The sequence below is a fragment of the Mus caroli genome, unplaced genomic scaffold, assembly GCF_978045245.1.
Source record: "Mus caroli unplaced genomic scaffold, Mus_caroli_1 scaffold_1, whole genome shotgun sequence".
In the NCBI taxonomy this organism is placed as follows: Eukaryota; Metazoa; Chordata; class Mammalia; order Rodentia; family Muridae; genus Mus; species Mus caroli.
This window is the reverse complement of record NW_028227256.1, coordinates 65,640,437-65,656,688: the sequence shown is the minus strand read 5'-3', so window position 1 is coordinate 65,656,688 and position 16,252 is coordinate 65,640,437. Positions and strand designations below refer to the sequence as shown.

Here is a 16,252-nt window from a genome sequence, read left to right as displayed (position 1 = left end):
TTGTGAAATCAATGAAACTTGATGGCTTAAGCATTGTCTTGTATACATTGCCTGATTGTAAAATCGATTGACAAATGAAAGTTGTGAGGCATTCAATAAGAGTTTCATGAAGAGAACTCCAAATGATTTTTATGCTTCCATCCAAACTAATTCCTTAAAAACCAAGTCTGCCTTTCAAGATAAAAGCTATACTTGATATAACATTGATTTTACTCAGTTCAGATCAAAGCTAAATATAAAGAAAAGGTTTACTGCGATAAAAATGTTTCCTTAATTCAACAGTATATAGTTGGAAGTTTCAGGTTGAGAATGGCTGGAGTAAAGCATTCTGATGACTGTGACTTTGTGTTGATTGGAATATCATCATTTCTTTCAGAGTTATTTCTAAACATATTTATTATAACTTTTTTTGAATAATGTATGTTCATAACACAAGCGATCTTTATAGAATAGTTGAAACAATTTAAAGTAGTGGGATTTTAAGATAGTTTTGTGCTTATTTTTAAATTATATGGATATTATTTGAAGATAATATTTTTGAAAGTTTTGTTTATTTTTATTTTATATGTGTGAGTCTTTTGCCCGCATTTATGTAAGTGTACCATGTGGGTGAAAGTGCCAACAGATGCCACAAGATGTACAGGGTCCCCCTAAAACTGGAGTTAGAGCTAAACTAGTATGTGGGTTCTGGGAATTGAACCTTGGTCTTCTGCCAGGGCAGTGAATGCTGTAACTGCTGAGCTATCTCTATAGTCTTAAAAATTATATATATATATATTATAATTATGACATGTGTTTTTTACTTACCTTCAAAAATTAGATACCATATTCTCCATATCATACAGTGATCATATGAGAATCATGTATGTCCACTATGAGAGGCTTTAACAAAAATAAAATTTTAAACTCTTCAGGATATTTTAATGATACTCTACAATGAATTTAGAATGTGCTGGCTTGTGTTATGTCAGCCTACACAAGCTATAGTCATCTGAGAGATGTGGACTTCAGTAAAAGTGCCTCCATGAGATCTGACTGTAGGCAGGCCTGTAGGACACTGTTGTTAATTAGCCATTGTTGCTGGTGCCATCCCTGGGCTATAGTACTGTGTTCTATAGGGAACCATGCTGAGCAAGCAAGGATTAACCAACTCTTATAGAGCACAGTGACTTCTGCATCACATCCTGCCTCCAGTTTCTTGCCCTGCTTGAATTTCTGTCCTATCTTTGATGATAAATTATGATGTGGAGGCATAAGCCAAATCCCTTTCCTCCCCACAATTCTTTTTTATCGTGGTATTTCATCATAGCAATTATAACTCTAAGACATGAATTTAAAACTATCTAAATTCAGTGAATTTTTCATGTTGTGTATTTATTTTTTCATAATGAGAAAACAGAGAGGATGCAACAATCGTTAGGTATTGTAATCAGAGTGAAAAACTAAGAGAACTCCTATATGTTTAGCATTTTATATCAAAGATCAGAGTGCACTAAATATTTAGGAAGTCTTTTCATTTTGATAGTAACATGATGATTTAAAATGGAAGCTTCAGCTAATGTCATTAGCTGAAATACCCAACAAGAGGAAAGAACCTGTAGAGACCATATCTATAGGTTATGGGATGACGCCACCCACTGTTCAAAACAGTTTAACCTAGAATTGCTCCTGTCTGAAGGAAATGCAGGGACAAGGAGTGGAGCAGAGACTGAGGGAGGGACTGTCCAGGGTCTGCCCCACCTGGGATCCATTCCATATGCAGCCACCAAACCCAGACACTTGCTGATATCTGGAAGTGCTTGCTGATGGGAACCTAATGTAGATGTTTCCTAAGAGGCTCTGTTGGAGCCTTACAGATGCAGATGCGGATGTTTGCAGCCAAACATTGGTATAAGCACAGGAACCCCAATGGAGGAGTTGGGGGAAGGACTGAAGGAGCTGAAGGGGTTTGCAACCCCATGGGAGAAACAACAATATCAACCAACCAGAACCCCCACAGAGCTCACAGGGACCCCCCAACCAGAAAGTATACATGGAAGGGACCCATGACTCTAGCTGTATAGGTAGCAGAGGATGGCCTTGTCTGGCATCAATGGGAGGGGAAGCCCTGGGTCCTGAAAAGGCTTGTTGCCTCAGTGTAGGGGAATGATAGGGTGGTAAAGCTGGAGTGGGTGGGAGGGGAGCACCCTCATGGAGGCAGGGGAGGTGGTATGAAGTGGTTTTTTGGGGGAGAGGTGAACCAGGAGGAGGGAATAACATTTAAAATGTAAGTAAACAAAATGACCAATAAAAAGTAAAAATAGAAGTTAATTCTCATTTAAAATAATTAAAGCCTACATTATATATAGAGAGATAGAACTTTTTCTTTTTATAATTTATGTTTTAATTTAGTGGTAGCAATAAAATGGAGATCATGGACTAAGAGTATTCTCAATGAACTTTAAATGTATAATGGGATGTAAATGTCTAGCTTTGATCCTGACCAATAAGGGATTTCTGTCTGAATAAATTATGTTCTCTCTTCTACTTATATTAAATATTACTTATTAACAGAAATTCACTTGTTGTAAAAACTTGTTAGTTTTTCAAAAAGGAGATGCTCTACAGAACCAGTAAAGTGTTCATTTGATCAAAAGTGACCTATTTTGTCTAGAACATATCTAGGCCAATAACCAGGCAAAGTAGTTAAAATTATTTATGATTTATATTTTAAAAACCCAAATTTTGATCCTCCCTATGTATAATATTTATCCTTGGGGACCAATATAATATTTTTATGTTAATGCTAATGTAGTGATGTAAATCACAATTGTTTGAAATCCTACCTCTTGCACTTCATTGGGATGGGACCTTCCTTTCTGAAGGTTCAGATCATGACTACATATATGGCTTTCTTGGCTGGAGAAATGACTCAGCAGTTACAGTCCTTGCTGGGTTTTGCAGAGAATCCAAGGTCAGTGTCCATGACCCATTTGGGGCAGCTTACACTGTTTGTCACTTCAGTTCCAGGATAGACAAAACTCTTTTTCTAGAACCTCTCCTTGGCATTCCCCTGTACTTCCTCTTAAAGAAAATAGAACTAAAATATTACCCATCCTGTAGTTGGTGTTTAATTAGCAAAGTGCTTAGGATAATTGCATGCTCCATTAGTCAATGTTTTCACAACCTTGCAATAGTGCTGTGGATATCATCTAGAGCCTTCAAAACTTTTACATTTGTTTTGTTATTTTTGATGTACTTATAGGAAAAATAGGCTTTAAGATTGTCTTATATATTAGGAAACATTCCACAGGATTATTTTCTCCCATTTGCAGTTTCCTACTCCCATTGTTATTTGTCAGTTCTCTATATAAGACAAGAAATTGTGTTTTGACTTTTCTATCAATCTCTGTCTGCAACATCTTTGATGTTATTTGTGTTTTATTCTGGGTAAACTATGTAACTTACTTTAAGAAAGCACATACATAATACAGCCTTTAAGTTGATGGGCAATTTTGTGAAATTCATATTCCAATGTTTCAGCCTATTGAAAATTAATCTGTACCAAGTCGTGCATAGAAAGTAATGTATATTAAATGTACATTTCTCTGTACAGATGTGTTTATATACTGTATTTTTGTATTCTGAAAAATAATATTTAAAATGAGTATGCAAGAAAAATTAGGTACAGTATACATGCAACAGAGGCATCTCTATGTGTATCTTCATGGGCTCACATATGAACATACCATAACCCACTGATCAAATGTGGAATATTATTATGTGCACCAGCAGACCACTTTCTTTGAACATTCATGAAGATGCGTGTGGATAACTCAGTTAATATCAGCAATTTGTTACAAACTCATTTCTGGCATACTTTAAAATATATATATATCAAGATGCTTAACACATTTTAAAGATGGTATTATTGAGGTTGGGTTTTATGTGCATATGTGTACCGCTTACATGATGTGCTAGAGCAGCTTACTCTACGGTATTGAAATAGTTTTTAAATGTTGTTGCTCTAATCTTTCAGTCTCTGTTACATGGAGATAATTACTTTATCAAAAAATTGGGTAAACTATAAATTCCAAATTTAATATATATATATATTAGATTAAATCATCCTCTTGCATGCTTTTGTACAAGCACAGCAAATGCAATTATTACAAATTTATTTCCTTAAATGATAAATTAAAGAATTCCCATGGAACCCCCAGTTTTTGTTCTTTTTGCTTGGCGTGTGTGATTAAACAATAAAAACTTAAGAAAACTTATCTCTCAAGTGATTGTGGTCTATGATGCTCAATCACATTTGAATAACTTGATGAATTGGGGTAAGCCGTGTAGTAATCCATCTTTTTTATTTTTAAAGATAGGCATCTACACATTATATAATTTAAGGTATGTCTTTGTCTTTTTAGTGTGCGCAGGAACAGAGAACAAACTGAGCTCTCTCTCTGACCTGGAACAGCAGTACCGAGCATTGCGCAAATACTATGAAAACTGTGAGGTAGTCATGGGCAACCTGGAGATCACCAGCATCGAGCACAACCGGGACCTCTCCTTCCTGCGGGTACATTTCTTTCTTTCTCTACTCTTTGTTGTGATGTCATGATTTGCAAAGGGAGCCCTGCTTGACTAGACCTGGTAGCTCTATTCCTCTACCAGGCAAGGGCTATGACTGTGGGCAGGAGATAAGCGACAGAGGAGCACCCTTGCGCAAATAATAAGAGTAGCAATGCTGAAGTGATGGGCATCCCAGCTTAGAGGAGTGGCTGTCGCCATTAGATTGATAAAAGGATTCTCTCTGGGTTTAGTACAGGACATACTGCAAGCTCGTCTTTTTCTCACAGGATGAGGACTAAGAGAGTCAGAGGACTAATCAGATAAGAATGGGTGGCTTTAGTCATTCATCTATTATCTGTCCTATTCCTGTCACTGGGAAGAGAAGACTATGGGGAGAGCAAATACTGTCTCACCTCCTAATTTAGGTAAATAAAAATTTTTTGGAAGATCTACACATTTTAAAATGTATTTAGAGGAAAGTCACAATTAGATGCATATACATCAATGTAATAGTTATTACAAGTACATAGTAAAGGTGAACTGTATCCTAGAAGAGTTGATCTTAGTGATTCTCAACATTTGAGTTATGGGCTCTTGTTTTTGAAGTGCTATGCACAAAAAACATTTGAGGCCACACAAGTGAGAAAGTAAATGATGCAGTGGCAAAGGGGCAGTGAAGGAGAAAGCTGAATATACCATGCAGGAGAAACAGAATGTACATTAGTGTGACTGAGGTAGAGACTACTTGAATGACAACCTTGTTTCCAATTTACATTTGCCTCACTTGATTGGTCGCATCACTAGATTTCATTGAAAACCAAAAGTGTGTGTTTGTGTATATATAGAGCTGTACATGCCTGTATCATATATGCTCTCTAAGTGTGGCCATGTAAAACTGTTTATAATTGTGTAACTTTTATATTATTATTATTATTATTATTATTATTATTATTATCATTATCATTATTACTATTAAATCTTCTTTTACAGCCAGTCATTATCCCCCTTCTGGTCTGCCCTCTGATTGTTCTTCATTCCATATCTCCTCCCCCACCTCCAAGAAGATGTCTTCATCCCTCTACCCTGCCCCCACCAAACCTCCCCACTCCCTGGGACATCATGTATTGGGAGGGTTAGGTGCATCTTCTCCCACTGAGGCCAGACCAGGCAGTCCTCTGCTGTATATGTGTCAGGGGCCTCATACCAGCTAGTGTATGCTGTCTGGTTGTGGCTCAGTGTCTGAGGGATCTTGGGGGTCCTGGTTAGTTGAGACTGCTGGTCTTCCTATGGAATCACCCTCTTCCTCATCTTCTTATTGACAAATGATAAGGTTTTAATCTTTAGAAAATTAAAGTTATATACAAATGTTTGAGCCACATGCTCCAAACCATAGCTCTAAAACTTTTATGAAGCATATTGAACTCAATACAGGGAATATATTTGAAAAAATAAAATAACAAGGCCAAGGACTCTATGTGGGATTCTATGTGGAACTATGAATAGTTTCTTTAAATAAGAACTTTCTGGGTCCTAAATAGTCTCTATAACTGTTATATAAGTTTTGTGCTTAACCCACATACATCTTTAATTTCATGTTTTATTAAAAGTAATTCTAATCGTTTTCTTTTCATTTACATATTAATATATTGTGTTCATCTATCATTGCAACCCAGTAGGGGGAAAAGTTCCCAAAGGCACTCAACAGAATCAGAGTCAGCTCCTGTTCCTACTGTTGGGGGTCCCGCAAGACCAAAGTGCACAAACTGTAACATATGCACAGAGGGATCCAGTCAGGCCCATGTAGGCTCTGTGGTTGGAACTTCAGGCTCTGTTAGTCCCTGTGGACTCAAATTAGTTGAGAGAACATAGTTACCCCTGTCTTGTGACTTGAATATCAGAGAGAGATGGGCAACCAACAGACTTGAGTCAGCTACCTGAAACAGACACAAAGAACAGAGAGAGCATTTGCCCATTTATTAATATGAGAAACATTCCAGTTGGTTTCTAGTGCCTGGATAGGCCGGGACACTTCACTCCTTTGCACCCAGGTGATGCTCTGGTACTTGATTTTAACTGTAGTATTTCTACCTTTCCCCTTTTTAGATAAGAGTGACTTCTTTTTTGTTTGTTTGTTTTAGTTTGTTTGTTTGTTTGTTTGTTTTTGAGACAGGGTTTCTCTGTATAGCCCTGGCTGTCCTGAAACTCACTTTGTAGACCAGGCTGGCCTCAAACTCAGAAATCTACCTGCCTCTGCCTCATGAGTGCTGGGATTAAAGGTGTGTGCCACAACGTCTGGCAAGAGTGATTTCTTTTAGTATAACTGAAGAACGCCTTTTAGTCTCCTTCTCAGAAAAATAAAATAAAATTAGACATTTGAAACTGAATTGATAATGGGTTGTGAGTAAAATTCAGTGGGTGAAAGGCTTGCCCAGGACACACAAGGTCCTTGGTTTGATCCTCTGCATGTAGCAGAGTACAACCGGAATGTGTGTGTGTGTGTGTGTGTGTGTGTGTGTGTGTGTGTGTGCGCTTTTAGGGGGATAGTAATGAGGGTAATAGGATCAGAAAATCAGGAGCTCAGGGTATTTTTTGGGTACACAGAGTCAAGGCCATCCTAGGTACCAAAAGATTATACTTCAAATGCATGAATAAACAAATAAAGACATGGTAGAGGAAGAGAAGGGGGAGGTGGCAGTGGAGGAGGAGGGATCAGAGGGATGGAAGTGGTGCCTTTTTTCTTTTAAGATCCCTGGGATGCTCTAGAGAAACCTTCTTTCTCTCTGTTAGGCAGCATCAGTTTTGATGAAACACGTTTCAGCTCATTGTTTTTGAGAAGGTCTCTTTACAGAACAGAGGCTCCTGCAGCCCACTATTTATTTATGCAGCTTCCTTTCTTCACAGTTCTTTTTGGAAGGAAAAATAATCTAGCTGACTATTATTAACATTTAGCCACCAAGCCAGCACGTAGTTGGTGAGACAAAAATAAATTTCAAAAACTTAACTTACTCTGTACTTTATCACCACCACAAGGTTACAGCATAAAATAGAAAGCAGCAAGGCATAAAAAATCACAGATTTTGTGTTATTGTCCTACACTCTGTGAACTCTCTAAAACAAGCCATATGAGCCATGGTGTAGCGAGTAATGGGAATGAACCAGCAGACCTCTACCCTCATTAGAATTCTGGCCAGCTTCTCCTCCTTTGTCATCCCATTGGTCTTCCCGGTTACTGTACACATTTAGTAGTTTAGCTCTACTAGAAAGGTGCCTGACCTACAAGCTTTTATATCTCAAATTTATTTTTCTTTTAAAAAATATATCCATGCTACCAAATAGCTATTAATTGTCAGCTATTTGTAAAACACTGGGGTATGTGCTGCACTCATGATGTTCTTCATCTCTGGCTGTAATCTGTGGCTTCATCTAGCTGTATGCACATTGTTTAAAAATAGTCTACATTAGGATTACAAATGAATAAATGTAATGCTTGGTGTATTGACCTAGAATAATAATAATGCCATTAACTCATTGGACCCACGCGTGCTATTACCCCCAAACCTCAAATCTTAATTATTATACATAAAAATAAATAAATTGATACACAGACGTTTCCGGATAATAGCATCTATCTACTTCCATGTTTATAGGTGTATGATCTAGTTATGGGTATTCTATTTGACAATAATGACTTTGAGAAAGTAAGAAAGTATAATTTTTATGAAATTTAATATACTTCCAATTAAATTCATAAATAATCTGTAAAAAGTAAATCACACACACAAACACACCAGAGATTCCATTAGATAATATATTAGAAAATCTGTATATGAGAGAATAAGAAATACATAATCTTATAAGCATGTGCCGATCTTTTAAAAGCACAATCAGCTTTAATCATATGTTTGACAGAACTGTATATATTTTAATGCACCATGAACAAGGGCACCTAAAGATTTCTGTCGAAAAATAACTACTTAGAAAAGATTTATTTTTTATTAAAGAAAATGTCCTGTCCTTAAATTCAAATATAGCCTTTGAATTTGTTTCTTCTTTTACTTAAGGAAATATAAGAGTTTTTTTTTTCTGAAGTGAAATATGAATGACAATGATGTGGGAACACAAACTCAAGTTGTCCTAAATATCCTATTACAACATGGTGACAGTTTCTAGAAATGATTCAGGGCTTTGGGTGCTTTACCCTCAGTTTCCTAAACCCACGGCCATTGGAAAGGCTTTTGTTATCTTGATACTGCTCCTACTACTATTTCTAACCATGGGCCCCTGGTCTAATTCTCTACCATGGGACACAAAATCCTGATGTGCTGGTTGGCTTAGTATCCTGACACATATATTTGAAAGAAGAATCTAAATTGAGAAATGGATTCATCCAGATTTGATGTAGGCAAATCTGTAGGGCTTTTTCTTAGCTCATGATTGATAAATATGAGTCAAGCCCATGTTGGGGGTTAGGTGGAGTAGAGCCTTACAAATACAGACACAGATGCTCCCAGCCAACCATTGGACTGAGCACAGGGTCCCCAATGGAGGAGTTAGAGAAAGGACTGAACAAGCTGAAGGGGTTTGCATCCCTGTAGGAAGAACAGCGATATGAACCCACCAGATGCCCTTCCTCCTACCCCAGAGCCTCCAGGGACTAAACTAAACCAAAGAGGACCTCGAGGGAACCATAGCTCCTGCTGCATATTTAGCAGAGGATGGCCTTGTCGGTCATCAATGGGAGGAGAGGCCCCTGGTCCTGGGAAGGCTTGATGCTCCAGTGTAGGGGAATGCCAAGGCAGGGAGACACAAGTGGGTGGGTGGGGGAGCACCCTTATAGAATCAGGGGCAGTGGAGATTGGATAAGGAGTTTCCAGTGGGGAAACCAAGAAAGGGGATAACATTTGAAATGTAAATAAATAAAATATCCAATAAAAAAAGAAACCATATAGCCTTTGAAGTTCATACAATAGTTTAATTAGTACTTCCTAATAGTAAGGCATACCACCATCTTTAAAAAATATTGTGTATATTAAGTGTGTATTATTGTGAAGTAAGTATGTGTGTGTTTGTATGTATATATGTGTGTCTGCTCCTTCACACATAGGTAGAGTAAAGCAGAGGACATTGGATGCATCCCTCTACTGCACTGCACTTTATTTAGGCACAGTTTTGCCTAAACTGGCTGGCCACTGAGCTCCGAAGATCGGCCCAATTCTGCTTTATAGCACTGAGGTTGGAAAAACACAAAGCAACCCTTATTTTTTACATGGGTTCAGGGGATTTGAACTCAGGTCCTATTGCTTTTACAGTTAGTGATCCTACCTACTGAGCCAACCCCAGTCTTCTGTTATCCTCTTTATCAGGATATACATGTCAGTCTTTATAGATGATGTTCTGCTCTCCACTACTCCTCCTCTCTGGGAAACATGCAGTTTGTTTGACCTTTTCAGGGCTGGTTAATGACTGGTAGTTTTCTTTTGTCTTCCCACGTGTAATCCTCTACTGCTTAATGGCTTGTGATTTAGAAAGGGAGAGGAGATGGACCGCAGAGAAACATGCTGACCAACTTGCTGAAATAAGACTTAGCTTTTGTATTTTGTTAGAATTAAATCTGGAATGATTTTTGAGTTGCACCTAGTATTTCTCTTGACCTATACCATACCAATCCTCAATAAGGAGAAACACGATCCAAATTCAACTTAAGAAAATGGAATACTAAATCATTTACCTTATGTCAAGCTTTAGTGCATTCTCTTCATTGCCCTTTGGTTTCTCAAAAAAGATAATTAGAAAGAAATCTACCATAATTAGGGTGGGCTTTACAGTTGTCTGCATTTCCTGTATCCTCTGCATACCTCTGATTTTATAACTAGGTATCTGGGTGAAGTGGGGGTTGCAAGAGTAAGTAAAATCCTACATTAAGATTAATTTTAAAACATAAACATAAAATTTACAAAGTATTTATATGGATGAGATAATGGCTCATGGAATCGTTTGTTTAAATAATGGGCAACCTTGCTTACCTGTGTTTACTTTATTGCTCATTATATATCAAACAGAATGACTTGGTTGGGAGAGATTGGCTGAAATAAAATGAGAAAAGTAGCCTTATTTAAAGAAGAACAGAACAAATTGAAAGGAAAATATAGCTAGGTGGAACATCAATAGCATCATATATTGGCACTTGTGTTACATTCGTATACTTACTGAAAGATTATGCAACATTTTCTTGTGGTGTGTGTGTGTGTGTGTGTGTGCATGAATTTTGTTTGGATAATAAAATAAAAGAATATACAAGAACCTTAATTTTTTCCAGTTAAGGTTACGTATCAGAAAAGGTGTATATTTAATTGTGTTAAATACATAAGACTATAATATCTAATATTTGTATTTAACTAGTTTTCTTGAATACAATGTTCAATGTTTTTCTTCCATGTCATTAATAGTGACAGATTGCAAGAGAATAATGTAAAAACCAACATCCAAATATTCAGAATTTTTACTCGTTTAGTATGAATCAGCTATGCATTCAAGGAATGAAAACAAGAACAAGAATAAGATATTGTCCTCTATTTTTGGAAGTTCCCTGCATTTGCAGTACATGGACAACTCAACTGTCTTTGTGCTGAAATGGAGCCTTTTTTTTTCTGAATTTGGTGGTGATCATGTAGCTGGGTGAGACAGGAACATTAAACAAGGAGTAGAGAATAAAATTATAACTTGGCACTTGGGTCAAAGCAGACACTCTAGGTTAAATGTAATTTTCATAGCTTTGAGAGTTTCTGCATGCTTTTTCTGAGATCATTTTGCATAATGCATATGCAATTTTGTATGTATGTATTTAAATCTGGCTTTTAAATTGAAACTTGATTTTCTACAAAATCTAATCATGGAACTTGTATTACATTTGAAAAGGCTATGCAATTCATACTCGACTTAGGAAAATATACTTCTTTTTTCTCAGATGTTAAGTAACATGAAATCTGAAAGTATATATTAACTCAAAATACTGGTATTCTTCCAAAAAATTTACAAAAGAAATAAAAGAAAAATCTATATTTAATTGAGATGGTATTTAATGATGTCTTAAATTGTTTTCTTATCCATTTAAATTAAATATTTAATAAGCCATGTATAAAATTTCTCTGATTGTGTCAAAATTACTAATCACCATGAGGTCCCAAGTTAAGATCTGCCAAAGCCATGTAAAACCTGGATAAACCTTACTGGGGTGGGTGGAGACAGGAGGGTCTCTGAGCCAGATAAACGAGCCCACCTAGAGTTCCAAATGCAGGAATATATATATATGTGTGTGTGTGTGTGTGTGTGTGTGTGTGTGTGTCTGTGGTGTGTGTCTCACACACACATACACACACCTCAAAGAAATAGGACAGAAATTGATTTAAGGATACCTCATTGCTTCCTTTGGCCTTTCCATGCATGTCTATTATTATATACCTGTGTAAAAATTTATATGTAACACACAAACAAATTAATGATAAATAAAATGAAGGCAATGTTTAGAATTAATATTTAAAATAAATAAATATCTTACATATTATTGGAAGAGAAAATGAAAGTTAGAAATTAATGAAGAATTACAATTCAAATATATTCTAATGCAGAACTGCATAAATGCAAACAAATAAGCATTTATATTTATTTAAGTAAATGCAAATTGCCAACCATTTATATAATCAAGAGTTATTAATGTAAAATATTAACCCTATACAATGTGCATAAAATTTAATTTACTTATTTTCTGTGGTTTTGTGTGTATGTGTACATGTGTGTCTGTGTGTGTGCAGTGCCTACATCTGAGTGTATAGGTGGTATACATGTGTACACTATTATGAGTGTTGAGAGGCCATAGCAGGATATTGGGAGACTTCTATCATCCTTTGCCTTTTGTCTTGTAACTTGAACTGGAACCTTGTTCTTTTGCTTAGGCAGCCTAGCAAAGCATGCTTTCTGTATCCACATGGCTCTGCGGTTACAAGCACCGAAACCATCGTGAGCCTTTTACATTAGTGCTTGTTTTTTTTTTTTAATTTAAATCTATTTATTTATTTATTTATTTATTTATTTATTTATTTATTTATTTATTTATATCCCAAATGCTGCCCCTCCTCAGAGAGTTCCTCTCCCATGCCCCTCTCCTCTCCTATAACAGGGTGGAGCCCCTCTGAGCATTCCCCTTACCTAGCCTATCAAGTCTCTGCCATTTTAACCTCATCTTTTCCCACTGAGGTTAGAAAAGGCAATCCTGTTGGAAAATGTATATGACATTTATGGGCAGCTCCTGTTCTATCTCTAGTTGTTGGGGGACACTTATGGAGACTGAACTGCATGTCTGCTACATATGTGCTGGGGGCCTCATTCCAGTCTCTGTATGTTCTTTAGTTGATGGCTCAGCCTCTGAGAGCTCCCAGGGGTTCAGGATACTTGACTCTGTTGGTCTTTCTGTCAGATTCCCATCCCATTCAGGCACTTTAATCCTTCACCAAACTCTTCCATAAGAGTCTCAGACCTCCAAGCAATGTTTGGCTATGTATATCTGCATCTGTTTCAGTCAGCTGCTGGGCAGAGCCTCTCAGAGGATAGTATTACTAGACTCCTATCTAAAAGCAAAACAGAGTATCATTAATAGAGTCAGGGATTGCTGATTGCCCATGGGATGGGTTTTATGCTGGGACCTGTTTGTTATTGCATGGCCGTTCCTTCAGTTTCTTCTCCATCTTTGTCCCTTCAGTTTTTTGTAGACAGGACAAATTTTGAGCCACAAATTTTGTGGGTGGGTTGGTGTCCTTATCCTTCCACTGGGGATCCTGCCTGGTTATAAGAGGTGTCCTATTCAGGTTCCATGTCTCCACTGTTAGGCATCTTGGCTATAGTCATTCTCATTGACTCCTGGGAACCTCCCTCATCCCAAGTCTCTGGGATTTCCTAGGGATTTTCTCAACCCCAATTCCTGACAGCTTCAAATTTCCATTCATTTTCTTGGCTCTCTAGAATTTTCTCCTGACTTTTTCCACAGCTGATACTGCATCCCCCCCTCCCGCTCCTCTACCTCTTGCCCCACCCATTCTCCCCCTTCCCTCTGTCTCTTATGACTACTGTGGTCTTCTTTTTGTTTAACTTCTTTGGGTCTGTGGAGTGTAGCATGGGTATTCTGTACTTTATGGCTAATAACCACTTATCAGTGAATACATACATTGTATATCCTTTTGAATCTAGGTTACCTCACTCAGGATGATATTTTATAGTTCCATCCATTCGCTTGCAAAATTCATTATATCCTTGTTTTTTAATAACTGAATAGAATTCCGTTGTGTAAATGAACCACATTTTCTGTATTCATTGTTTGGTCGAGGGTCATCTAGGTTGTTTCCAGTTTCTAGCTGTTATGAATAAAGCTGCTATGAACATAGTGGTGCATGTGTCCTTGTGGTATGGTGAAGCATCTTTTGGTTATATGCCCAGGAGCAATATAGCTGTGTCTTCAGATAGAACATTCCCAATTTTCTGAGAAACTACCAGACTGACTTCCGGATTTTAACCCACATCCCCATGCCATGCTTGCCATGTAAGGGCTCTTACCAACTGAGCCTATCTCCACAGTCTTAGTGATTGTAAAAGAATACTATTAGAGATAGAATTACTATTAATAACATAGCATTATTACCAGTAAAAGGAGTTAAGAAGAAAGCTCATTTAAGATGTCTTTAATTCCATAAATTATAATGGACTCTCCAGAATAAGTGTCTTGGATTGAAATAGATATAAAGAATGGATTTATTAGGGTTCTGAGAGCATGTAAAGAACATCTTTAAAGCTTTGAGGATTAGTGCCTATAAACTGTGTTCCAGTATAATTATGGTGAGTGTTTAGGCTTAGTTTAGCCTTAAAATAAGAACAATTTGGATAGCCATCCCATTTCACCTTATGATTCTTTGCTCTGTACAGTAGAATACTTCCTCAGTTGTTATTTGTATTTAGCAAGATTTTTTATTATTTTTTTGAAATTATAATTGTATCATTTCCCCTCCCCTTTTTTGTTTGTCTTTCAGACCTCACATGTACCCTACACTTGCTTAATTCCTGGCTTCTTTTCTTTAATTATTGTTACATGTAAGGATTTAAAATAAAACAATGATCTTGCTATGAAGTATCTTTTTAATTCTGGAAGCCAAATATTAGAGAATAATCATATAAAACCCTTTTGAAATTTAGAACTCTGTATATTTTGTTAGTTTTAATCCAAAGTAGAACACCTTATTGCCTTTCAAAGAAATGGATTGAATGATAATTTTGCATGAAACTAAGTCAATTTTAAAGGTCTCTCTTTGGTCACAAAAAGCATAATTTAAAGGTCAGGAGTTTAAAAATAAAACGTTAAAATTCTAGCATTTAAAAACACTATAATTATTTCTCTTGATCTCTAATTTGAACCCATTCACTATAAAATAATATATTAAAGTATGTAATGAAAGCTGTAAAAATTAAGGTATTTGTTTTGGTAAATATAGGCCTTGTCCAATGGTATCTATTTTATATAATTCTACCTAAAAATCAAAATACATTGTTGAATGTTGACTGAAGTAATTTAAAACAAGTCAAAGTTATATTTGTTTAGAAGAATAGATGGTTTGAGATAGAAAGAATAGAGGGAGAGAGGGTGAGAAAGAAAGATTTCCCTCTCTCTCTTTCTCTCTCTTATACACAAACATGCACCACACACACGCACATGCACACGAATGCTTATGTACACACACAAAAGTGCCCATGCCTGTTGTGGCTCCTGGTGTCTGGCAGCACTTCTGCAGAGATAACCTACATATGTCTGCTCAGCTACATCTTTCTTTTGCCTTTGGATGCTGTAGCCATCAGCTATGGTGGTAACCACAGAGGACATGACAAAACATTTTTATAATACTTTTTCTATATTTCAGTTTTGGGGTGGTACTGCTATTGTGTTTTCAGAGAGATTAAACAGAAAGACACATACTTGGTTGTTGTTCATTAACAGACAGCCAATAGTTAGAAATGTGCATAGGTCCTAGCGAGTGTGTGAGGGTTGGTTCAATGATCTGAAAGAGATAATTTTATGGAAGCACTGGGAAACATTTAAAAAAAAAATCAATGATGCCCCAACACAACATGAAAAGAGGTAATGAAAGGATAGTAATCATATACACTAGCAAATATAGCTTCTAAAACATGTAACCAGGGTTAGGTACACAAGAATGGACTGAGGAGGAGGAGGAGGACTCCTAGGATGGGGAAGTAGAATATAAGGTTATGCAGAGACAAGGGGGGAGACTAGACCGGGAGGATTAAATGAAGAGGGGCAAGGATGGGAGACACACCTACGACTTAGAGCCATTGGAGGGGACATTTGGAAATCTGCTATTGTAGAAGCTGCCTAAAGTAGATGCATACATAGAGTAAAAATGAAGTTACCAAATAATGAGAAAAAAATGCCTCAGTTAGACATATTATGCTGCCAAGTGAAATAGCCAGTGCACAAGTTCCAGTTAATTGTTGTTGTATTGTTGGCCATAGGGGCATTTGGGAGCAAACCCTCAAATATTTCAGGCTAATACCAAAGCTGTTGAATGCTTTCCACATACTGATTGTAAGGACCTATTGCTGAAGATGCTTACAAACTCTCCTTAAAATTGTTCGTTGGATTAAGTGG

At 36.8% G+C, this 16,252-nt stretch overlaps 1 protein-coding gene across 6 annotated transcripts in view; it reads left to right on the top strand.

Annotated features, from left to right (window-relative positions):
- The window catches only part of Erbb4 (erb-b2 receptor tyrosine kinase 4), a 1,038,774-nt gene that overhangs the window by 361,366 nt on the left and 661,156 nt on the right, over positions 1-16,252 (top strand). For all 6 annotated transcript variants that reach the window (XM_021186126.3, XM_021185960.3, XM_021186207.3 and 3 more), the window contains exon 2: positions 4,407-4,558. In XM_021186126.3, the coding sequence (XP_021041785.1) occupies positions 4,407-4,558 (152 nt within the window). The remainder of the gene's footprint in view (positions 1-4,406; positions 4,559-16,252) is intronic.